Here is a 26,053-nt window from a genome sequence, read left to right as displayed (position 1 = left end):
GCTCCCACCCTCTGGAACTCACTACCTCACACCATCAGAGACTCCTCCTCACTCACCACATTCAAAACATCACTAAAGACCCACCTGTTCAACGCTGCATTCAACATTCAACCCACAGCATTTAACCCCTGACTATCTCTTCTCCTTCTCCCTCCTTTTGCTTTAAATATTTCCCTATTGATTCTTGTCTTGTCTTTTTGATTCTTGTCTTATATATATGCCGTATATCGCTGCTGTTTGTTTTCTTGATTCTTGTCTTTTTGCAATTGTTGTTTTCATGTATTGTTATGCATTATGTTTTCCACTCTGTCAAAGCGCCTTTGGGCTTCTGGAAAAGCGCTATACAAAATAAATGAATTATTATTATTATTATTAAATTGCGAATGGTCTCAGGATTAGCACTGCATAAACTACCAGCAACGATCATAATACAAATATTGGTGCAAAATTAACTTTAAATTGTTAGTGGTCTGATGATTATCAGTCAATTTTTTTACGTTTTATCTGCTGGCAGCCATCTTGTTTTCTGACGTCACTGAGGGACTTTCCCATGCGTCAAAATTGTCCAACTTTTAATATGTTGTCTTCCACTTCATAAACTACTAGAAATAAGCATAAAACAAAAATTTGCAATTTTTTTGGGGTCAGGCAGTATATTGACCCGTCTATTCACTCCGTCATTCCTCTTTTCTCCCGCCTCTGTAACAAACTGCCACTCTTCAATCCCTCTCCTCCCTCCAGGTCTTTAAAACAGCTGTTCACCACCATCTCTTATCTTCCCCCATCCAAAACCATGATCTTTTCTACCCCCATTAAAACACCCCAAATCCGCCTCTTTAAATCCCCAACTTCTTTCCTGAAATTCCTAGAAGTGTTCATTTGCTTTATACCGTGTACCCCTCGCTCCTCCCCCAGCCCTCCCCTTCCACAGATTCACCGACGTCCCTATTCTCTTCTGTTGTTGTGCTTGTGTGCTTCCCTCTCTCCCCCTCTTGTCTCCCGCTCCCTTCATTGCATGTTTTCATGTTCAATGTGTTAAGCTCTTACACGAGCCTCGATTCTGTATACAAAAAAAAAAGTGATGCAGAGTTTGATTTGTAGAACATAAACACATAATATGCGATTTGTGTAGGCCTGTTCAGCATTCCTACCGAAGCATGTGCTTCATAATGCTGGGATGCCAGGTTCATATCCAGGATACCGTGGTGATTAGTCCATAATCTACTAACCCCCTTGTAATTCAGGTGAAAATACACTGATAGCTAAATGCTAAAAATGGCCTTCTGCTGCATGCGATTACATTACGACTTAACGGATGGTACAGAACAGCCACAGAATGACAACAGACTTCCTGTGATGAAAATTAACTGAAAGTGCCACCCACCTAACTGCCCAAAAATGGGTGATGGGGTTCGATTTAATGGAAGGGCCAAAGAACACTAACAATCTTGTGGGGGATTCGGGCCAGAATGCTGCCCACCGCAAGTCTGACATCGTTGAGCATGGCGAACATTGAGAAAACGTGTACTTTCGACCGGGCCAAAGAGAACAAAAGGAGAACGTGCATGTACATTTAGATGGCGCAAGCAGAATTTTAAGACATTGGTAATTATGTGCACAAAGTTTGGTGATAATGTGTTTTTTATTTTATTTGTATTTTTTAAGATTAATGACATTAATGAAAGAGCTAACATTAATGCCAAAAAAAAAAAATGGACACATAAGACAATTAAGACATAATAAAGGGAGCGGGAGACAAGATGGGGAGAGAGGGGGAAGCACACAAGTACAACAATTGAGAGCAGGGACATCGGGAGATCTGTGGGAGGGAGAGGGCTTGGGGGGAGGAGGCGTGGGAAAGAGGGGGGGGGGCCCATGGACACAGCTAGGACTTCCAGGAAAGAATTCGGTATTTCAGAAAAGTAGATCTGGGGTGAATTAACGGGGGTAGAAAAGATCAAAGTTTTGGATGGGGAAAGATAAGAGATTGAGACATGTGGCAAGAGAGATGTGTGGCAAGAGAGTGGGTAGCAAACTGAAAAGTGCCGGAGAAAGGTGCCACCCTTTTATTAGCCCCCGTTGGACATAGTCTGAAACGGGGGCTTATGGATCGGGTCTCGTCCGTCCATCTGTGCTTCCACAATCGTATCTCAGAGATGGATGGAGCAATTTTGTTTATACTTGGCACAAAGACAATACATGACAGTATACATATGCACATCATTTTGTTTCGCGATGCAATCAAAGATGGCCGACAGGCAGCCATTTTAGTTGTTAAAAACCCGATGTTGGACATGTCCTCAACCATTTATCGGACATGCACTTACCGATGTTCTTCAAACTTGGCACACAGATAACGAATGATGGGTTACATATGCACATCTTTGCTTTTCATGATGCGATCAAAGATGGCCAACTCGCAGCCATTTTAGTTGTAAAAAAACAAATACAATATTGACAATGTCTTCAAACATTTCTCGGACATGCATTTACCGATCTTGTTCAAACTTGGCACGCATATAATGAATGATTGATTAGTACATATGCACGTCATTGTTTTTCAAAATCATATCCAAGATGGCCGACTGGCGGCCATTTTCTTACTTAAACGTATCCCCAATCATTTCTCGGACACACATGGACCAATTTTGTTCAAACGGCACAAAGACAATACATGAGAGGATACATATGTAGTGAAATTATACTGAAGGTGAACCCAGGGAGTGCTCGCTTATCCCACTAAAAGGGGCGTCTATAAGACCCGGGACAACCGGGGCGCACGGACACTCCAGCGGCACTTACTGTGACATAGTCCTGTAGTTTGAATGGTACGTACGCCCCTATATGCTGCGCTTGCTTTGTTTTACCTATTGATATCGGACATTGCCCATGTAACACTCTGATTCTAATGTCTGTTGCATGAATGTATTTTACAGGATGTTACTTCAGATCTAAATGATATTAAACCTACCCAAGGGACAAGTCGTGTCTGTGCTTGATTTTCACGACATTTAATATCATTTAGATCGACGAAATGACTGAACACAAGATGATCATGGTACCGATTCTCGGCGCCGACGCTCACGCTGAGGGGTCGGGATCGGAGTTCACCCACTGGCTCAAAACGCTGGAGAATTACTTTGCCGCTCACGAAAGAGCCCACTGCTGCGGTGAAGCTGTCCGTGTTACAATCGAAGGTCCATCACAGCGTTTACCGGAGCATTGCTCGATTTGAGACGTACGCTACGGCTCTGGCTGAGCTAAAGCGACTTTACGTAAAGACACGGAGCGCCGTGCACGGCCGGCATCAACTCTCCCAGCGGCGACAACAACCGTCGGAATCGATCGATCGCTACGCACAGGAGCTGCGTTACCTATTGGCGGACTGCGTGCAGGAGGTGCGGACCCACGAGCAAGTGCAGGACGACCTTCTCCGAGATTCATTAGTCTCCGGAATTAATTCTGGAGTCTTGAGGCTCCGACTCTTGGAGGTCGCGGAGCTGACATTTACGGGGGCACTACGGCTGGCACGCGTCTTTACAGATGCCCGTGAACAATCCACCGCTTATGACCACACCCGAGTCGTGGCGGGGACTTCTCAACTCGCGCGACCGGAGAGGGTTACCGCCGAGGATATGGGGGAGGACCCGACCACCACGGCCGAGACTCTGGGTGCTCCTGAAGCGGACTCCGCTTCCGGCCTAACTGCTGCTGCCCGGCCACGGCCTGACCGGTACGCGAAGTGTTATTTTTGTGGGAATCGGCAGCACCCTCGATCTGAATGCCCGGCTCGGGAGGCCATATGCCACCTGTGCTCCACCAAGGGCCATTTTGCAAAGGTCTGCAGGAAGGCCGCACGGGGCACGGGGCACGCGCGCGACCTTGAATGGGCTTATCGCTGAGCCAACGGATCGAGCACCGGACGGGGCGCCTCACTCGGCTTTGATGAGCCGACCTCCTTCTCGCGGGCTTCTGGCTGCACGCAACACCTTGGTGAGATACACCGGGCCGCCGAAACAAATGGCGCGAACGCGACCGGCCGCGGAGCGACCGACCTTGACTGGCGTTCGAACGCCTTCTTCAAACAAGCGACATGCTCCTGCTTTGGAAACTCCTCTTGATGTGCGGCAAACGCAGCACGTGACTCGAGCGCCATCTGACGGCGGCTCTTATGAAATACATTCACTCACTCTGGCATATGAAACTGCAGATGGCAGTGATCCTTCTCACGTGACTCGAGCGCCATCTGGCGGCGGCTCTTATGACTTACACACACTCACTCTGGCAAATGAAACTGCAGATGAGCCAACTATGCGCTTGTCACGGGCTGCCCGAATGACCGGCAAACTGCAGCCGGCGTGGGAACGTCCTCCGACAGTGGGTATTACGATTTATATGCTCCTGCTGAGGCCCAACCTGCCGACGATGCCCGGAAGATTGCAGCCGGAGTGGGATCCACCCGCGAGGCGCGATCTTCTCGCCCGGCCGGTACAATACCTGCCGGGTCTGCCGGCCTTGCGCAGGCCATCATTCCGCTCAAGGTCGCAGGCGTTTTTGCGCAAGCTTTGATTGACACGGGGTCTACGGATAGTTTTATCGATCAACGACTAGTGCATCAACATGGGTGGCCGGTTCTCGGGACAATACGACGGATCTTCATGGCCTCCCAAGGACTTCGGTTGAGCACAAAAGGGGCATGTCGATTGAAACTTGTGATAAAGGGACGCACGTTCCCGGACGTGTATCTCATGGTATTACCTGCTTTATGTGCCGACGTTCTGTTATGACTTGATTTCCTTAAGCGACATGGACGTTTGGAAATAGACTTCGGTGGGCCGGACACGCTTGCTGTGTGCGCCCTCGCTCAGATGGACGTGGAGCCTCTCTCGCTGTTCCCCAACCTGACCACTGATTGTACCCCTGTAGCCGTCAAATCGCGGCGCTACTCTCGCGCAGACGCGCAATTCATTGCGGAAGAAACGGCCCAGCTCTTAAAGGACGGTATTATAGAACCCAGTAGGTCACCGTGGCGGGCCCAAGTCTTAGTGGTGTGAAGTGAGGCCCACCGCCGGCGCATGGTAATCGACTACTCACAGACGATTAATCGTTTTACACAGCTGGATGCCTACCCCTTACCGGGGATGGATGCCCTGGTACGCCAGGTGGCCCTGTATTCCGTTTATAGCACTCTCGATCTGCGTAGTGCGTATCATCAGGTCCCCATCTCTAGGGCTGATCGCGTCTTTACAGCCTTTGAATCGGGTCAGCGGTTGTACCAGTTCACCCGACTCCCCTTTGGGGTAACTAACGGGGTCTCTTGTTTTCAGAGGGCTATGGATGACCTCGTTGCGAAGGAGAACTTGGCCGATGTCTTTGTCTATCTGGACAATCTTACTGTTTGTGGGTATGACCAGGAGCATCACGACGCTAATCTGAAGCGCTTCCTCGAGGTCGCGCGGAAATATCGCCTAACCATGAATGCGGCTAAGTGTCGTTACTCTCTACGCACGGTAGATCTTTTGGGGTACACCGTGACCCATGGCTCTGTCTCTCCGGATAAGGAGCGTCTGCGACCTTTGCTCGATATGGCTCCGCCTAGCGATCGGGCTTCGCTGAAACGCGCTCTTGGGCTGTTCGCCCACTATTCAAAGTGGGTGCAAAATTTCTCCGCGAAGCTCCGCCCCCTTGTGGCCTGCGACACGTTCCCCATGGGCCCGGCCGCCATGGCGGCCTTCGAGGGCCTTAAAGCCGACATCGCTGGCGCCGCTGTAGCGACGATTGACGAGAGTGCCTCTTTCGTTTTGGAAAGTGATGCCTCGGATCATGCGATAGCGGCGACTCTCTCCCAAGGGGGACGCCCTGTGGCTTTCTTTTCGCGGACTCTCACCTCCGCTGAGCGGAGGCATTCGTCTGTCGAAAAGGAAGCGTACGCGATCGTCGAATCAATTCGGCGATTGCGGCCGTACCTGCTTGGGCGGTGTTTCCAAATCGTCACGGACCAACAAAGCGTTGCATTTATGTACGACACCTTACATGCTCAGCGCATTAAGAATGAGAAAATCACCCGTTGGCGTATCGAACTCGCCGACTTCTGCTACACCATCAAATACCGCCCGGGGAAGGATAACCTGTTCGCCGACGCCTTATTGAGGCCGGCCACTTGCGCGGGGGTTGTAACTTTGGAGGGACTGCGTGTCTTGCACGGCACTATGTGTCATCCCGGGGTGGCGCGTTTCGCGCATTTTGTGCGCAGTGGTAATCTGCCGTACTCGATTGAGGACATCCGCCGGATCTGCCGTGATTGCACTATCTGTGCGGAGCTCAAACCGCGCTTTTACAACCCTCCTATGGGGACGCTGGTTAGGGCTACTAGACCGTGGGAGCGCTTGGCGATGGACTTCAAAGGGCCGCTGCCGTTGTCGAGTAACTCTCGTTATCTGCTCACTATCGTTGATGAGTATTCACGATTCCCCTTTGCTTATACGTGCGGGGATATGTCGGCTGCCACGGTTATCCGGTGCCTGCAGAATTTGTTTTCTATGTTTGGGTATCTGGCCTACGAGCATACCGATCGGGGTGCGGTGTTCCTGTCTCAGGAGGTGAGGGGCTACTTGCTCCAGAATAATGTCGCTTCGAGCTACACCACCCCGTACCGGCCCAAAGCGAATGGGCAGATCGAACGCTTTAATGGGATTATATGGAGGGCCGTCATGCTAAGCCTCCGGACCCTCGGCCGAGGCCTCGATAAATGGGCGTGGTCGCTACCTGCAGCTCTAAACTCGATCCGGGCTCTCCTATGTACCGCCACCAACCAGACTCCTCACGAAAGACTGTTCCACCACCCTAGAAGCTCGGGTAGTATCCAATCTTTACCCAGCTGGCTCGCTGAGCCGGGGCCCGCCTATCTCAAACGAGCGGTTCGCGCTAGCAAGTACGACCCCCTGGTTGATAAGGTGCGGGTCCTCCAGGCTAATCCCGAGCATGCTCGCGTGTTAACGGCGAACGGCCGCGAGTCTACTGTCTCCGTACGCCATCTCGCCCCATGTGGGGACGACGACAGGGATATCGACGAACCCATCTATGAGTCTATGGACTCTACCGAAGCTTCCTCTATGGAACTACTACCGTCACTTCCGTCGTCACCCACTCCCTTGCCAGAAGGCGCTGGGGCGCCCCCTCCGACACCCACCTCCGGCGACTATTCCGACGCGGGGGACTCCGGGCTTGGGGACGCCGTACCCGGTAGTTTCCGAACACGAACTGGCAGGGTAGTTTGCCGCCCCGACCGCTACGGGTGGACCGACTGAAGTGGATTGACGTGACCCATCCGATTATTGCTGACGCTTGCTTGCCACCTGCCGGGCGGCAGTATAGTTCTAACGGTGGGGAGAATGTAGTGAAATTATACTGAAGCTGAACCCAGGGAGTGCTCGCTTATCCCACTAAAAGGGGCGTCTATAAGACCCGGGACAACCGGGGCGCACGGACACTCCAGCGGCACTTACTGTGACATAGTCCTGTAGTTTGAATGGTACGTACGCCCCTATATGCTGCGCTTGCTTCGTTTTACCTATTGATATCGGACATTGCCCATGTAACACTCTGATTCTAATGTCTGTTGCATGAATGTATTTTACAGGATGTTACTTCAGATCTAAATGATATTAAACCTACCCAAGGGACAAGTCGTGTCTGTGCTTGATTTTCACGACAACATATGTAGAAGATTTTGTTTTGTAATCTGACCAAAGATGGCTGACTGACAGCCTTTAACTCCACACAGCAAAATTACTAAAACCATGGGGGCTATGACATTTTATGTCTTTTTCTTCTTGTTTATACTAACAGAGAACCCACCCACCCTACAGGCAACCTTGTTCCAAGCATGCAACACATTCTTCTGAAACAAAACGCTATAAAGAAAAAAAATTCCCAAAACTTTATGGAATCAACCAAAACTTGCACAGGCACAACTCCAGGGTGCCCTTGTTAATTCCTGAAAGTTTCAACCTCCAAGATCAAATCCTCTCAGAAGAGTAGATGATACATACATACTTTCCCTCCGTTATTATATATAGATAGAAGAGAAATCTCCACCATGAGTCTGGGATGAATTTGGTTATATTTATGGATTTCCTCCAGTCACACCATCATACGTCCAGTTCCTTTTCCCATGACATGAGGCCCTAAGACGGGTGGTCCCTCCAAATATTGCCAGGAAGATGCTTGGGTAAATAATAAAACAGGATCCCCATGTAATGATACCGTAGTGTTATTTAGATGGAAAGATAAAATACAAAACCTCGTGATCATTACATCATACCATTTGTGCAGACACATTCACAAATCAATCGGCTGTATTTGCTGGAGCAATATAGGTGGGTGCAGGTGCGGTTACGTACCGTTTTCGTTCTTCAAGACGCTCCATGCGCTGTGCAATCACACGCTTCTGCCTCTCCTCCTCCAACATTCGTTTCTTATGCAGGTTTTCGATTTGCTCCTTCTCTCGCTCCTGTGAGACACGCCATCTTTGTAAGATATCGCGCAACACTCCGGCTTCACATTTGCTTTTGAGAGGCTCGCAACAGCTTCCTCAAACAAGCGTTACGCCTAGGTCCCCCGTCGGGGAAGTGATGTGAGTTGACAAAGTGGAACACGGAGAAAACATGCTATTGTAGCGGTTACCGCTGGATGTACATAATCGCCTTGCACCGGCCAGAACACGGCCAGACGCGCCTCTCCCGGGCATGCCCGGACTCACTGTTCCCGGGCACGCCCGAACCTCCCGGGCACGCCCGGTCTCGTCTTTCCCAGGCATGCCCACTCTCGCCTTTCCAGGGCTCGCCCAGAGCGTCCGGGCATGCCCGCTATCGCCTTTCCAGGGCTCGCCCAGAGCGTCCGGGCATGCCCGCTATCGCCTTTCCAGGGCTCGCCCAGAGCGTCCGGGCATGCCCGCTATCGCCTTTCCAGGGCTCGCCCAGAGCGTCCGGGCATGCCCGCTATCGCCTTTCCAGTGCTCGCCCAGAGCGCCCGGGCACGCCCAGCCTCGACTTGCCAGGCCGCAGCCAAACACGCCTGGGCAGGTCCAGACTCGCCTTTCCAAGGCTCGCCCTTGATACCCGGGCATGCCCGGTATAGCTTTTGCCGGGCAAACTTCCCGACATAAATGTGTATATATATTGTTGCCCGAAAAACGGGCTTGTCAGAATACCTGAGCTGTTTTGTTTCAATAAAGCAACTCGGACGAATTCCGTCTTTGGTCGCGTCAATTCTTTCGACTCGCGTTGGAGCGCAGTTCCTTCACTATGATATTTCGCTCACAAGGTTCAGACATACATGGAGGCAGCCATCTTGGATTTTGACGTGGCGACCCAATTTACAATAGCGGTCTTCCTTATGCCGAGATACACCCACACACCAAATTAGAAGTTGGTACTTCGCTTATCTTTCAAGATATTGTTGTGGATATGAGAATGTTTTTTTAAATTTATTGTTGTGTAATGAATTGTTGTAAAATGTCACCCTCCTTCTTGCATTTGTTGTTGTATAAAGGTCAAAGGGCGTTCCCGTAGTTAATTCCATAAAACATACACGCAGGACACCATATATCCCTGTTCAGTAGTTATATCCTTATTATGTGTATTAGTGTAAGGCTGTGTCTTCCATTAATTTAAATACTCCATTGCACCAAGTGAAATAAGAGTAGATTCCCTTCACATTCCCCTTCCAACCATTGCCAACTGCATTCCCTCAAAGCCTCAATTGCCAACTGCACTGGGCGGTTTGTTAGGGTTGCTCCAGCGGTGGTTTGTTTCATCCCAAGACTCCATTAGCCACGAGGTAATCTCGGAGCCGAAGGTGGGAGGAGTCGGCCCAGCGCCGGGAACAAGGCGTGGCCTTGCCAACGCCTCCTCTAAGGGCGGGATCGGGAGCCCGCGCGACCAACCAGGGCCGAGGTGAGCTCACCGATGGGCGTGTCCTGGACACCAGCGGCTTGATCGCCTGAGGCGCTATAAAGAGCGCGCGCGGAAGCCTTTAAGTTGTTGGACTAAGAGAAGGGGCAAAGCGAAGAAAAGAGAGCAAGAGAGAGAGAGAGGGAGAAAGAAGCAAAAAGAGGGAGTCAGGGCGAAGCAAGAGAGGAAGAGAGGGAGTCAGAGAGAACAAGTGCCAAGTGCCAAGCCTGAGAACAAGTGCAACCACCGCAGCTTTAAACCACCACAGCTTTGAGCTTCGACGGCAGTTTCGTCCGTGGCTGCGAAGGAACGGCGGCTGCTAAACGTGCCGATCGACCAGGGGCGGCGGCTGCTCACTCCCGGCCTGACCGTGCTCCGGTTCCAGTTTTCATCCTCTCCCTCCAGCCATCCACCTCCTGCCATTCCTGTCATCATTCCCCGCGTGAGTCTGTCTTTGTTTGTTCTGTCCCTGGGTAAAGTAAGACTGTTTAGATAAGCTAGCAATTTTCACTGTGTCTTCTTGATTCCTTCTGTCTTTATTTTAATATCCTTCCTTCTCCTTGGTTACTTTTGGTTGTAAATAGAAATAAATTATATTCGTATTCCCTACTTCTGTCTTCCTCTTCTTCACATCCGTGTCGCCTTTGTCTTTTCCCTCATTGAATATCTGTGGCGCGATTCGGCCAACGTTCAGGAATCGGGTTAGTCGGGGTAACTGTTCGGGCACGGCGGCCATCCGCTCGGCAAACAACATCCTCGCCGCGGTCCCGTAACAATATTCATCTCACAAGATTCAGACATACATGGCGGCGGCCATCTTGGATTTTGACGTGGCGACCCAATTTTAAACAGCGTTCTTCCTTATGCCTAGATACACCCACACACCAGATTAGAAGTTGGTACTTCGCTTATTTTTCGAGATATTTCGCTCACAAGGTTCAGACATATATATGGTGGTGGCCATCTTAGATTTTGACGTGGCGACCCAAATTTCAATAGCGTTCTTCCTTATGCCTAGATACACCCACACGTCAGATTAGAAGTTGGTACTTCGCTTATTTTTCAAGATATGCAGGTTACAAGGTTCAGACATACATGGCATCAGACATACATGGCGGCGGCCATCTTGGATTTTGACATGGGTTGCACCCACACACTAAATTTGAATGCGGTCCTTCGCTTACGCACGCACGCCCGCATGCACACACGCATGCACGGACGGACGGACACACGGACGGAGGGGAAAGCCATAGTCCCCCTTTCGCTCCGCTGAGCGACGGGGGACAAAAAATGAATTGCAATAAATACACGCCACTGAGACGGCAAAGGACACAAAGTCACACATATGATAAGCAAATGGTTAACACACGACACATCCTGGTTTTCTTCACTCCCAATCATCAGCAAGGTCACGGAATTCCATCACCACTTCAGACATCAAATTCTTATTTTTCTTCTCCAATGACTTGATCTCAGATCAATTTGGATTCAGACCAGGTCACTAGGTCCTCAATGCCAAACAGGATATCAGAGCTGTCTCCCTTGACATATCCGTGCATTCGATACGGTCTGGCACCCCGCTCTGCTCACAAAACTCTCCTCCTATGGTATCCATGGAAATCTTCACACATGGATTGTGGAATTACTCTCCTGTCGTAGTCAACGTGAAGCTCAAAAGGGAATTCTCTCATCTCCCCTTCCTGCTCAAGCTGGAGTTCCTCAAGGCAGTGTTCTGGGCCCTGTGCTATTTCTGGTCTTCCTTAATGATCTCTCCGACTTTCTGGAAAATCCTCTCTATCTCTTTGCTGATGACTCCACTCTCTGCCGCTCCATTCCTCATCCCTCAGATCGGCAGTCTGCAGCCTCCTCACTCTCTGCAGACTTGGACAAAATCACAAACTGGTCAAACAAGTGGAACATGTCTTGCAATCCTGACAAATCTCACACTCTCACTTTGTCTCTCAGTAAAGACCGCTTGGATAACCCTCCCATCTACTTTCTCAACAATCCTCTCAAATAAGTTCTGTCACTCAAGCTTTTGGATCTCACTATCTGCCATGATCTTTCCTGGGAAAACCACATTTCCAAGCTGGAATCCAAAGCCAGTCACAGTCTGGGCATCCTCCGTCGTGCAAAGTCCTTCCTTAGCACTTCTGAGCTTCCCACCACATGCAAAGCTTTCATCCGCAGCTCAAAGGAAAACTGCGCTCCCCTCTGGGCTGGTACGCCTGCCTCACACCTTGCTCGGCTTCACGCTGTAGAAACCAAAGCTTTTACAATCATTGGTATCTCCCATGATGAAGCTCATTCTGAGGGCCTTTCACTCTCTTTCACCACCAGGTTGGTGGTCTTTCTGTCTTCTACAGACTCCTCTCTGGCCTAGCTCCCCTCGGCTCTGTCTGTGCTCTGTTCCCCAAATATTCCTGCAGGCCGCACAAGATCTGCCAGCAACCCTCTTCTGGAGAAACTGCGAAAATCAAGACTCTCTGCTCACCTTCACTCTTTCATTCCCCTTTTCTCCCGCCTCTGGAACAAACTCCCACCTCCCTCCAGGTCTTCAAAACAGCTGTCCACCACCATCTCATATCTTCCCCAATCCAAAACCTTAATATTTTCTACTCCCATTAATCCACCCTAAATCCACCTTTTTCAATCTGACTTCTTTCCTGAAGGTCCTTGTGGTGTCCATCTTGTTTATCCCTTGTATACTCCCCCCCCCCCCCCCACGCCCCCCAACCTTCTCCCTTCCACAGATTTCTCGATGTCCCTGTTCTCCACTGTTCTTGTGCTTCCCTCTCTCTCCTCCCCTCTTGTTACCCGCTACCTTTATTATACGTTCTATGTGTTAGCTCTTACATGAGCCTCGACCTAGTATATATACATATATAAATGATAAAAGAAGACCTGCTTCCTGTCTCCTCTCTGTCCAGGCTCTCATTCCCTCTGCTTCCATTCCTCCAACTTCCCTCAGTATGTTCCACACATATCTGTGGTTGGAGCATGCTGTTCCTGAATATTGTGCACTCATCAAGAAAGGTTTTCACAGGATGTTCAAAACTCATCTGCATCTCTCCCGAGCTATTCTCACTTCCATTACGAGAGGCCTGTAATCCTCATTTAAATCAACACTCCATCCCCCACAGCCATCGCTATGTAGGAATCCCTCGTAAACTCCTGGAATGCCTCCTGCTTTGCATTCCTCTCCATACATTATCACATGGAATCACATTGGCATTGTCCGGCCTACTTTTCAGAGGCTGTACTTTGTTCACTCATTTCTGAAAATTCTTTACAACTTCCTCATTTTTTGCATTGGACTATATCTTCTTCCCTTTATTTGTGGTGGTTTTTGAGCCAATGTCCATCACCATCGGCAGGTGAACGCCACCATTTTGGCAAACCACACAAGGCCTCACAGGAAATTGATTGGTTTTTCGCTATATCTACAAGTGCGCGCTTGATGGCGAAAATAAATAGTCGACGATGCTTTTTGGGAAAATATCGTAAAGGTTTTTTTTCTTTCTCTGACTATGGAAAATGATCGCCAAAAATGTTTTTCTTCTTCTGTCACTCGAGTCAAACTTGCATTTGGTCATGTATAAAACTGCACAAGCGCAGCAACCAATCGGATTACTTGATATACATTTAGAGCCAACTCGCATTGCAGGGATGTTTCCAGGGATATCCTGGACGCACCTCCCTTTGGTTAAACATGTTCAAGTACACCTGGTGTCAAACAAAAGATGACTACCTGTACATTGACAGTTGAGTTTATTCAATATTTGTTCCCCCTACCATACAGAGCGTTCGACTAGCGGCTCAATAACGTAAATCTGTACAAAACAAAGAACCTAGCCGGTGTTAAAACAAATGAACCCGACAAGAGAAAACATCAAACATGGATACGTACTTTAGGGTCAATTCTCTTTGGTCTGGCGTCTTTGATGAATGAGTAAGGTGTTCTTGAACCTGGTTGTGGAGTCGACGAAGACCATTCCATCGGACGTTGATGTGTGCCGGCCAGTACAAACTGCACACAAAAGTCAAACAGCTTCAAGCAACGACTCCGATTCTTCACAAACAGCTCCAGTTTCAACAGGGAGCAACTGAAATATTGTACATGACGTACACCTCCATCTGTAGACACCGGAATACGCCGACAACCCACAACCACTCAAGCAAAACAATGATTCAAGGTGGCAATTCCATTGAATTAGGGATAAGGCTGCATTATAACTGATGAGCGCAAACTGGTGTGAAAAACGGAGGCCGCAAACTTCAGACTGTCACGGTATGGATTGTTGACATTCTTTTGCCAGTATCTTCTCAACGATCACCTGAAAAAAAAAATGGCTGCAAGGCTCAGACCTAACAAGGTTGCCATGGGAGTCGGGGGTGACTTACCTTATTGGCCGAGAAAAGCGGGGACTGTTGTATTTTGGAGCGAGGAAGGCTTTTAATTCCCCCCCCACTCTTTCCAGCTAACTTGCTTTGCTGCAAGGCTTTCTGATAGTTTGCCTTTCTTTGAAGAACACTGACCACATCTGCCTTTCTGTGAAGAGGAAGAAGAAGAAGAAAAAAGACAAAAAACAACAACAAGCACACAGTGAGAATTGCTTTTCAATACATGTCCCCTACAGGTCCCAATGAATGTTCTACTCAAACTTGTTCTGTAACTTATCACAACAAAGCCAGGTACCAAGTTTCAGTTGAATATGTTAAAGGGTAAGTGGAAAAAGTCTGGAAAACTACAGGTGGGAAGGACAGACAGACAGACACAGACAGAGAGCAAACCTATATAGGTAGGTGACTGACAAAAATATTGCATGCCGTCTCCACACTATCGGGGGAGGAGGGGATGGAGTGGATGTTGATTTATGTAATGCCCATGACCTGACCCTGGGTAATGGGTATCTCCTGGGTATCCCAAGCATTAATGAAATAAAATAGCCCCGAGTGAGCTGACGGTCATCTCTTGAGGTTGTAGTTCAGAACTCTGCTGATTTTGGGGGACCCCCTCTGATAAGAAATCAAATAATCCAAGACCGAGCTATCCTGCGGACCATTGAGTATAAGGGCTGTCGGGTTTCAGAGCAATTGCTTGGTAAATAAGGGACGAGTAGGGATCCGAAGTTTAAGGTGGTAACCCTCTTTCTTTCCCCCTCTCCCCCCTTCCGCACCCCTACCCGGGAGACCCCATGATCCGAAATCGAAAAATCGAAGCCTGAGCGATTGTGCGGGCCATCCAGTAGAAGGGCTATATCAGGTTTCAGAGCAATAGGTTGGTAAATAAGGGACGAGTAGGGATCCAAAGTTTGGGGTTAACACCTCCTCCACCCCTCACCTCCCTCAAAGCCCTCATTATCTGAAATCGAAAAATCAAAGCCTGAGCGATGGTATAGGCTACTGTCTTGTATTCATGTGTCAAGTTTCAGAACAATCAGCCAGGTGATAAGGGAGGAGGAGCAAAAAATATCAAAAAGTTAATGGACGGAAGAATGGATGGACGGACAGACATCCGGACAGACCTAAAATTGGTGGAGGTCGGCAAAGCAGTTTTCTATTCCATAAGCCATGAACATAATGTCCACAGACAATGCCATATTTTATATACTGGAGTACGATAACGGAAAAGGGTGAAAAATGCCACAACCTCAGTGAGCGCGTCACATTTAGCAGCTCGTTGGGGGGCGTCGAGTCATTCACAGCAGGCCCTCTCCCTGTCGGGAATCCAGGAAACAACTCATTTCACACATTGTAATCACACTGATTTGGAGAGCATCATTTGAGTCAAAATAATATTTTCAAAGTGACAAAGACTTTTCAAAATTAGAACATTGTATGACAAGGAAGTAAAAAACAAAGGCAATTGAACATGTGCAAAGTGTACAAGTGGCTTGACTCGGTGAAATGGAAGAATACCAAAAGCAAACAAGATCATAAATATCTCACCAATTGGCTGTACACGGCTCTCCAGGTTCTGCTGCCCAGGTACCCACAACACACTGATCCGGGCTGCCAGCGAGGAACAGGCCCCCAGACTGCGATTGCCCAAGCGTGATGATCGGCGACAAATAGACAGCCGGACATTGGAGCCCTCGTCCTGGGGCAATCCAGCAACCGTCTCAGTTTCTTCTGGAATTTCAAGTTCTGCAAGAACTTCTCTCTCTTCACCATCTGGCTGAGTCTCCACACTCCTGAGATCACCATTTTCCTTTTCTCCCACACGAGAACATTCTGCTTCTTTGGAAACGTTTTCTACATTCCCACATTCCGCCTCTCCTGCTGTAATGGCTGCAGCACATTCACAATCAGCGCCGCCGCCTCCTCCGTTTGACCCACTCTCCTCACCATCCATCCTATGGGATGGCTCCGTTGGAGCAGTGGCCTGTCCGTTGGAATCTGCACCACTCACTTTGTCTTTACTTTCATCCACCTTCCAATTATTCATCCAGTCCATTACTCGCTCTTCCACTATGCAGTCTTTAGAAAAACCAGGTTGCACCTCAGTGGAGCAGCCATCTCCGACGTTTGCTTTATTATTCTCGATTAAATAACTTTTGCTCACATACTCATGGTCCAATTTGTGTGTCTTTGCAAAATGGGATGCGTTGCATGCCACATCTTTCTCTTCAGAAATGGCAGGCACAAGCGCTGTGTCCTTTGCCTCAGCCAAGCTTTGTTTCGTCTTTTTTCTTTGGGACGCACGTTGTTTTCCACTTGTCTGCCGGATTACTGCCCGACGACTCGTTTTTCTTGAAACTTGCTCTGTCTCTCCCATGGCAACCTCCCCATTCAAGCTGACAGATGCGTGTTCTTGGATGTCTGTTCCGGGGTTAACGACCGCATGCCCACTGCACAGTGCCAAACGAGTGGAAATCTTGTGATCCTGCAGGGAAGTGTCTGCCTGTGTTGTTCCTCCATCATCGAAACCATTAAACTGAACGACACAGTTGCTGCGGTTCAGAGATGGGGAGAGGGTGGGGTGGATAGGTTTGGGGTGGTGTGTGCTGTAGTGCTGGAGTTGTAAATATCACAGAAAACATTAGAGAGATGAGGTTGTGGTGGTTTGGACACACGATGAGGAAAATTAATGAAGAACCAATCAATAAAAAATAGAACGAGCTAATTGGAAGGAAAACAAGCGCTATGCCTCGGTCCCCCGTCGGTGAAGTGATGCGAGTTGACAAAGTGGCAGAGGCAAGGCGGCCATCTTGGATTTTGACGTGGCGACCCAATTTTCAATAGCGTTCTTCCTTATGCCTCGATACACCCACACACCAGATTAGAAGTTGGTACTTCGCTTCTTTTTCAAGATATTCTGCTCACAAGGTTCAGATATACATGGCGGCGGCCATCTTGGATTTTGACGTGGCGACCCAATATTCAATAGGGTTCTTCCGTATGCCGAGATACACCCACACACCAGATTATAAGTTGGTACTTCGCTTATTAGTCCCCTACCGGAGTACACCGGAGAGGACTATAGGTTTGCACTCCGTCCCTCCGTCCGTCAGTCCCTCACGCAAAGAACCGTTTTCCAGGCTTTTTTTCTAAACGCTTAATGCTAATGATTTCAAACTTGGCACATGGTTTCCTTATGATAAGTTACAGAAAAAGTTCGAACTTCACGACGTTTCGATTATTTTTGACAAAGTTATGGCAATTTGAACTTTGGGAATTCTGATAATTCTGATGATCCTCAACTCAGTGCCATTTTGAGTTTTCATTTCCTTTAAAAAAGATTTTCTCTGCAATAATTGGACCGATTGAGATCAAATTTTCACCGCAGGAGGGACTCGGTCTGTAGAATATTTTAATGGTAATTATGACGTCACAGGTCACGTGGTTCGGCCGCCATATTGTTTTTCGTGAAAACACAAAAAACCCTTTTTCTCTGCAACGGCTGAACAGATCGAGGCCAAACTTTACAGGCAGAATCGCATACCCATGACGAACAAAAAAGTCAACGAGCATGACGTCATGCGTCACATGGTTTCAGAGTTATGACGTTTTTAAGCATGAACCTTTAAAACCGAGCTCCTCCCTCATTTTTGATCCAATCGAGGGGAAACTTCACAGATCTGTTGAGCATGTCAGTCTACTAAAATGTCCTTTTGGAATTTGTGATAGGGCACGTGGTTTGGCAGATATCGTTAATTAAACGAAAATATTTTTTTTAAAATGGATATCTCTTGATTATTCTAGAGTTCTCCTCAAGCCGCACCGCGCGCCCTCAGCCTCGTCTCGCGAACAGTCAACAGCGCGACACAGCCCGCGCTTTCGGGAGGGGCGGAGCCAAGCCGAACAACATATATATGCACATCGATCATTGATCGTGAACCGGAAAATATAATAAATTACTGATATTTAGCGACTCATAGGGTTCTTTATCAAAAACTTATTTTCTCGTGCTTCTTCTGACCTGTCTGCAAGGTGTATAAATCGAAGTCCCAAGTGCGAATCACAGGTGAGCCCGTCCTGAGGTAATTAGTGATTGGGAACGATTCGGAACCTGTGGATAAATAACCCTTGGTAATTTCCCCAAGAGTGTTCCGGACGACAGACTGCCGGTAGGGGACATGTATTGCAGCGCAATACTCAGAATGCTTGTTTTTCAAGATATTCATCTCACAAGGTTCAGACATACATGGCGGCGGCCATCTTGGATTTTGACGTGGCGACCCAATTTTCAAGAGCCTTCTTCCTTGTGCCTAGACACACCCACACACCCGATTAGAAGTTGGTACTTCGCTTATTTTTCAAGATATTTCGCTCACAATGTTCAGACATATATATATATATGGTGGCGGCCATCTTGGATTTTGACGTGGCGACCCAATTTTCAAGAGCCTTCTTCCTTGTGCCTAGATACATCCACACACCAGATTAGAAGTTGGTACTTCGCTTATTTTTCAAGATATTCAGCTCACAAGGTTCAGACATACATGGCATCAGACATACATGGCGGCGGCCATCTTGGATTTTGACGTGGGTTGCACCCACACACCAAATTCGAATGCGGTCCTTCGCTTACGCACGCACGCACACACGGACGGAGGGGAAAGCCATAGTCCCCCTTTCGCTCCGCGGTGTGAGGGGGGACAAAAAAGATCAAGAGGATGGAGATTAAGGAGGAGTGAGGTCATGGAAAGAGATTGAAGACGGTGGGATGAAGAGAGGAAGATGCGGAGGACAGAGGGGGATGGAAAAGGCAGCTCCGAGTGGCCAACCCATAACTGTTGGGATTAAGTTCCAGAGAAGAGCAAGAAAAAGAAGAAGAATGGGGATGGTGATATTCATTTTTTAAAAATTGATGTACTATATTCGGCAAGGAACAAAAAACCCCAAAACTTGTTGCCACCTATTTGCCCCATTCTCTTTTTCATCAATAAGGAAAACCAATATCATTTAAGTTGTTAATAAACCTCCCCAGATCCCTTTGCCAGGCAATAATCAGAACTGTAACGGCCACAAACCACAAACCAACTCGTTTATTTAAAGCCAGTAAAGAATCCTTTAAGAACTCACCCACGTGCTTCTTGTTTGGTGCTTCTCGTCTGACGTGCTTTCGATGCCCTTGACCTACGATTCCGCTTCTTTTTCAATGGTGTCTTTGGTATGAAGGTCTGGTCCTTGCTGCAGGTACACAACAATCACTGTTCCAATCAACTACCAGTGCGGTCAGCGGTAAACAAAAGGGCAACCGCATCCCACCCCCCATCCCACAATAGTACGTCCAATTGACTCACCGAGTAAAAGACTGCTTGGCTTCTTCCACGATGCCATCCAACCACGAGAGTGTGGCTGCATGGTTAGTTTGCATGGAATGCAATTTCTGCTGCAGAAAATTGCTCGCTTCATCCAGGTATTCCTCTAGTGTGCTGAGGAGATAGAGGATTGAAAAGTAAAAACAAATAAATTACATGACAACCAACGAACGGTCAAGGAGCGAGAGCATCCTTGACTCGTGAAACGCATGTAAACTGAAGGGTTATTTATTGTAAAAAAAAAAAAAAAATACCAGATAAAGATGTTGAAATCCCAGTTTGATACAAGCTGTAAATGCAATCAAACTCGGAAACTGGAAAAGCATCCACTACCATCTATTACAGGAGGAGACACGTCCACCATGTGTGCCTGTGCACGTATGCATAGTTGATTGTTATCTCCAGATGAGGGATTAATACGGTGGAATGGAGTCTTCCTTGGGCTCCAAATATCCACCTTCGTTTCATGGAGGGATCATGATTCATTTGGTGTTCTTTGGTGTTCTCAATTTTTTGTTCCGAGGCCTCTTTTGAGGATCGTCACCAAGCCCCAGACAGTTTCCAACTGTAGTTTCTTGTAATAATATTCCCAGGGATGTTTTTTCTTCATTATTCCAGTACCTCCAATTTTATCAACACACACAGACACAGGCAAACAGTGCCTAGAGAAAGTCTACACCCCTTTCAAAGTTTTCACCTTTTGTTGCCTGATAGCCTGGATTTAAAATGCATTAAATCAGGCTTTTTCCACCTTTATTTATTTATACATCGTAAAGGTGGGTTTTCACTGGACACGCGAACGGTTCGCGAAGGATGCGAATGTCGAAAAAATGGCAAAGTCCAACATTCGTATTTTAGGCTCCAAAAGTTCGCCAAACATGCGCGGGGGATCGGAGGCGTCGTCAATTGTTCGCAGGAGTCGTTTTTTGTTGGGCGGGAATTTCAAACTTTTTTGAAATTCCCGCCGAACAAAAAACGACTCCTGCGAACAATTGACGACGCTTCCGATGCCCCGCGCATGTTTGGCGAACTTTTGGAGCCTAAAATACGAATGTTGGACTTTGCCATTTTTTCGACATTCGCATCCTTCGCGAACCGTTCGCGTGTCCCGTGAAAACCCACCTTTACCCACAAATTTCCAAGTGAAAAACAAATTCTACAAATTTCAGGAAATTAATTAAAAATACGAAACTAGAATATCTTGGTTGGATAAGTGTCCATCCCCCTTATAATAGCAATTGTAAATTAGCTCAGGTGTAACCAATCACCTTCAAAATCACACACCAAGTTGATTGGCCATAAAATTGTAGCGATTCTGATTATTTCAGAATAAAATCAGCTGTTCCTGTAAGTTTCCTCTGCTGGGTAGTGCATTTCACAGAAAAGACCCCCTTGCCCCCATCCCTCCTAAACTCCCCCCTTGCCCCTACCCTGCTAAACTCCCCCCTTGCCCTCCCCTCCTAAACTCCCCCCTTGCCCCTCCCCTCCTAAACTCCCCCCTTGCCCTTCCCCTCATAAAATCCCCCCCTCCCCAAAACCTCCCCTTCAAATCTGCAATCCAAGCATCCCTCCCAAATTCTCCCTCCTCCCAACCTCCTCCTCAAAGCTGCCTCCTCCCCACTTCGTCTCCCTTCTATCTCATACCTCCACCTCCCCCAACCTTCTACTTTACTAGCCCCCCACCCCCCTCAAACAACCCCTCACTGTGCCTCATCCCATCACCATCAAACCTTTCGTCCTCCTCATCCTTCCCTTTCTTGTAACTCTTCTGAAATATCTGACACACCATCAACTGCTCTCCCTACCTCCCCCTCTCATCCATCCTTCATCTGACCCTACCCCTCCCCTGTCCTGCACCCGATGCTCCCCCTCTCTCCTCTAACGGTATGGACCTCAAACATCCAGGGCCTTCGCTCAAACCTGATTGATCTCTCCATTCAGGTTGCTTCTGACAATCCAGACTTGATCTGCTCAACAGAAACTTTCCTCCTTCAAGATGTCTCTGATTCCTTAACTTAATATCTCTACCTGGTTACTCCCTCCTCTGGTATGATAGACCTGAGCCTCATCCTGGTGGTGGAGTGGCTATCTTTATCAAAAACTCTCTTCCTCACACTCCTTGCACTGCCCTCTCTCCACCCCACCCCCAGGAGTACCTCTGACTACGGCTTCCTCTCCGCTCGCACCTTTTGTTCATATGTGTTCTGTACCGTCCTCCAAACAGTGATGACGCCATTTACATTTCGCTGTTGGACAACATGGACCAACTTCCATCAACTCATCCAAACTCTTCCTCATATGTGGCAACTTCAACTGTCATCATGCCAGCTGGCTGGGTGTGGGTCCCTCTCTCAGCAGCCAAGGCACCTCAGCAAAGGACTTCTGCGACTCATTGGGACTGACACAATCTGTCAATTTCCCAACCCAGATCGCAGTCAATGGAGTATCTTCTCTTCTAGACTTGCTTCTGACAAACTTCCCTGCAAATGTCTGCTGCTCTTCTTCTGCTCCAATCGGTTCTTCTGATCATGTGCTTGTTAAAGTAGACATCTCTCTGGCCATTCTCAGAGAGCCTCCTCAGCGCCGACAAGTCTGGCATTTCACTCAGGCTGACTGGCACGGTCTGCAAGCAGCCATCAATCATCTGGACTGGTCTCCTATCTCTACTGCCTCTGACATCAATTCTTCCTGGGAATTCTTCCAAAGCAAACTGCTCTCTCTCATGCCCAAACTTATCCCATCTCGTCTTCAGTTGTCTTACCCTTCCTCCCGTCCATGGTACACTGAAACTTGTGGTGAGGCAGTTGCCCTGAAACAACTTGCCTTTGCCTCTTGGAAGGCAAATCCAACTGAAGGCAATCTCAGTTCCTTCCACCAAGCTCGGAGCAAGTGTGTGTCTACCCTCAGGAGGGCCAGGAAGCACTATCTCTCCACATTTAAGATTGAACTCTCAAACCTGTCTCCTTCCTCCAAATCCTGGTGGCATCTGGTCAAATCCGTTTCTGGTGTTTGCTCCCCCTCCATCCCCTCCGTTACCTCAAATGGCGACAGTTGACACCGCACGTGACAAAGCCGAATGCCTCAACTCTGTGTTTGCCTCAAAATCTTGTGTCCCAAACCCATCTCTCTCTGTTCCCACCTTTCCCAGTCGAACCCAATTGCTCCTGGACTCTGTGTCCTCTCCTGACAAGGTGGAGAAGTTTTTGTCAAACCTCGACTCTGATTCTGAAACTGGACCAGACGGCATCAGCCCACGGGTCCTAAAATCCTGCTCTGCCGCTCTATCTCACCCTCTCTCTGTTCTCTTCACCCTCTCTTTTGCTCAAGGTGATCTGCCAGCATCCTGGAAATCAGCCAACATCACCGCTTTACACAAAAAATGTGCAAAAACAGATCCTTGCAACCACAGACCAATCAGCCTGCTCCCAATTATCAGCAAAGTCATGGAATCCATCATTGCTTCAGATATCAAATCCTTCTTCTTCTCCAATGGCTTGATCTCTGATCATCAATTTGGATTCAGACCAGGTCATTCTACTCTGGACATGTTGCTTCTGCTATCTCAACAATGGATGGAGGTCCTCAATGCCAAACAGGGAAAAAAAGCTGTCTCACTTGATATATCACGTGCCTTCGATAAGGTCTGGCTCCCATCTCTGCTCACCAAACTCTCCTCCTATGGTATCCATGTAAATCTCCACTCATGGCTTGCGGACTTCCTCTCTGGTCGTAGGCAACGTGTGGCCCTGAATGGATTTCTCTCATCTCCCCTTCCTGTTCTGGCTGGAGTTCCCCAAGGTAGTGTTCTGGGCCCTGTGCTATTTCTGGTCTTCATCAATGATCTCTCCGACTCTCTGGAAAATCCTCTCGATCTCTTTGCTGATGACTCCACCATCTGCAGCTCCATTCCTCATTCCTCAGATCAGCAGTCTGCAGCCTCCTAACTCTCTGCAGACCTGGACAAAATCAAAGACTGGTCAAACAAGTGGAACATGTCTTTCAATCCTGACAAACCTCACACTCTTACTATGTCTCTCCGAAAAGACCGACTGGAAAACCCTCCCATCTACTTTCTCAACAACCCTCTCCAAGAAGTTCTGTCGCTCAAGCTTTTGGGTCTCACTATCTGCCATGATCTTTCCTGGGAAAACCACCTTTCCAAGCTGGCCTAAAAAGCCAGTCGCCGACGGGGCATCTTCCGTCGTGCGAAGTCCTTCCTTGGCACACCTGAGCTCCTCGCCACATACAAGGCTTTCATCCGTAGCTCAATGGAATACTGTTCCCCCCTCTGGGCCGGTGCTCATGCTTCACACCTAGCTCTGCTTCACGCTGTTGAAACCAAAGCTTTCAGAATCATTGGAATCTCCTGCGATGAAGCTAACTCCGAGGGCCTTTCACTCATTCACCGCAGGCATGTTGGTGGTCATTCTGTCTTCTACCGACTCCTCTCCGGCCTTGCTCCCCCAGCTCTCTCTGGGCTCTGTCCCCCTAATATTCCTGCAGGTCGCACAATATCTGCCAGCAAACCTCTTATGGTTAAACTGCCAAAATCTAGGATCTCTGCTCACCTTCACTCTTTTATTCCCCTTTCCTCCCACCTCTGGAACAAACTCCCCCACTCCCTTCAATCCCACTCCTCCCTCCAGGTCTTTAAAACAGCTGTTCACCACCATCCCCCATCCAAAATCTTGATCTTTTCTACCCCCGCTAATTCACCACAGATACACTTTTTTGGAAATTCCAACTTCTTTCCTGGAAGTCCTTGCAGTGTTCATATGTTTTATACATCTCCCACCTCCCCCCAAGCCCTCCCCCTCCCACATTTCTCCTGATGTCCCTGCTCTCAAATGTTGTGTTTGTGTCCTTCCTCCCCTCTCCCCATCTTGACTTGCCCGCATTACTTCTTCCACCACCTTTAGCCAAGTCTTTCTCGGTCTTCCCCGTCCTCTACTTCCTTCTACATTCATTTCCATCACTCTTCTCAACAAGTCACTTACATCCTTCCTCAACACATGACCAAACCATCTCAACCTGTTTCTCTTAACAGCATCCATCACAGGCAGTATTCCCATCATCTTTCGCAATTCATCATTTGTCTTCCTCTCTCTCAACGACACTCCACACATCCACCGAACCATTCACATTTCCACCCTTTCCAGCCTTCGTTGCTGCTCTACGTTCATTACACATATCTCGCTCCCATAAATCATAACACTTCTCACACATCCAGCATACACCTTTCCCTTCAGCTTCAACGACACTCCCCTCCTCGTCAGCATGCCACTCAGTTCCCGAAACATCTTCCATGCACATCTCACGCAAGCAACCGTTGCCGATTCTGATCCACCTTCTCCATTCAGCATGTCTCTGAGGTAGCAAAATGTTTTCACACCTTCCAGCTTCACGCCGTCTCCATGATCCAACTCAACATTTCCTCCATCTGCAGCTCACTCTGTGCACACCTTACATTTGAATGTAGCTGCCACACTGGTTAATGACCCTCTCAGACCACTACATTTTTGATGAACCCACTCAGCGCACATTGTACATTGAATGGAGTTCACTCCGACACCCTTCCTACACACAGCACAGGGCCACGTCCCAGTTCTTTCCACCTCACCACATGCTTTACCACTTGCCATCACCTTCGTCTTTCCGATATTCACCTTCAGACCTTTTGTCTCCATACATTCCTTCCACTTGTTCATCTTTTCCTTCAGTCCATCCATACTTTCCGCAATCAACACCAGATCACCTGCATACAACAACTCCCACGGTAAACCCTCCTTTACGTTCTGAGCCAGCACCTCCATCACAGCTACAAATAGTAGTCGACTTAATACCGACCCCTGATGCACTCCCACCTTCACCTCAAACTCACCACTGTTCCCGTCCTTCGTCCTTACAGCTGTGCGCGCTCTTTTGTGCATTGCCATCACTACTCTGATCAACCATTCCTCCACTCTTAACTTCCTCAATGCCCATGTCAATACTTTGCGTGGAACCCTATCGAATGCTTTCTCCAGATCAACAAACCCAAGAAACAACTTCTTCCTCTTCTCCATGTACTTCTCCTGCAACTGCCTCACAATGAAAGCACGTCTGTCGTTCCTCTTCCTGGCATAAATCCAAACTGCATTTCGTCGATCTTTACTTTCTTCCTTATCCCATATCCGCAACCACCTTCCACACTTCTTTCCTGAAAGTCTTGGCAGTGTCCATATGTTTTATACCTCTCCCACCCCCCCCCCTTCCCATGCCCCCCCCAAAGCCCTCTCCCTCCCACAGTTCTCTCGATGTCTCCATGTCTCTCGGTCCCTGCTCTCAAAT

General features: G+C 48.3%; 1 protein-coding gene across 3 annotated transcripts in view; it reads right to left on the bottom strand.

The window, feature by feature from the left end:
- Positions 1-26,053, bottom strand: part of LOC137427989 (uncharacterized) — a 59,991-nt gene that overhangs the window by 21,329 nt on the left and 12,609 nt on the right. For all 3 annotated transcript variants that reach the window (XM_068117872.2, XM_078777548.1, XM_068117873.2), the window contains exons 3-9: positions 19,706-19,837; positions 19,485-19,592; positions 15,906-16,909; positions 15,607-15,673; positions 14,358-14,505; positions 13,864-13,983; positions 8,403-8,512 (exon numbers count right to left, since the gene is read on the bottom strand). In XM_068117872.2, coding sequence (XP_067973973.2) covers positions 8,403-8,512; positions 13,864-13,983; positions 14,358-14,505; positions 15,607-15,673; positions 15,906-16,909; positions 19,485-19,592; positions 19,706-19,837 — 1,689 coding nt within the window. The remainder of the gene's footprint in view (positions 1-8,402; positions 8,513-13,863; positions 13,984-14,357; positions 14,506-15,606; positions 15,674-15,905; positions 16,910-19,484; positions 19,593-19,705; positions 19,838-26,053) is intronic.

This window comes from Myxine glutinosa, chromosome 5, assembly GCF_964187855.1.
Source record: "Myxine glutinosa chromosome 5, kmMyxGlut1.1, whole genome shotgun sequence".
Taxonomy (NCBI): Eukaryota; Metazoa; Chordata; class Myxini; order Myxiniformes; family Myxinidae; genus Myxine; species Myxine glutinosa.
This window is presented reverse-complemented; position numbering and strand designations above follow the sequence as displayed.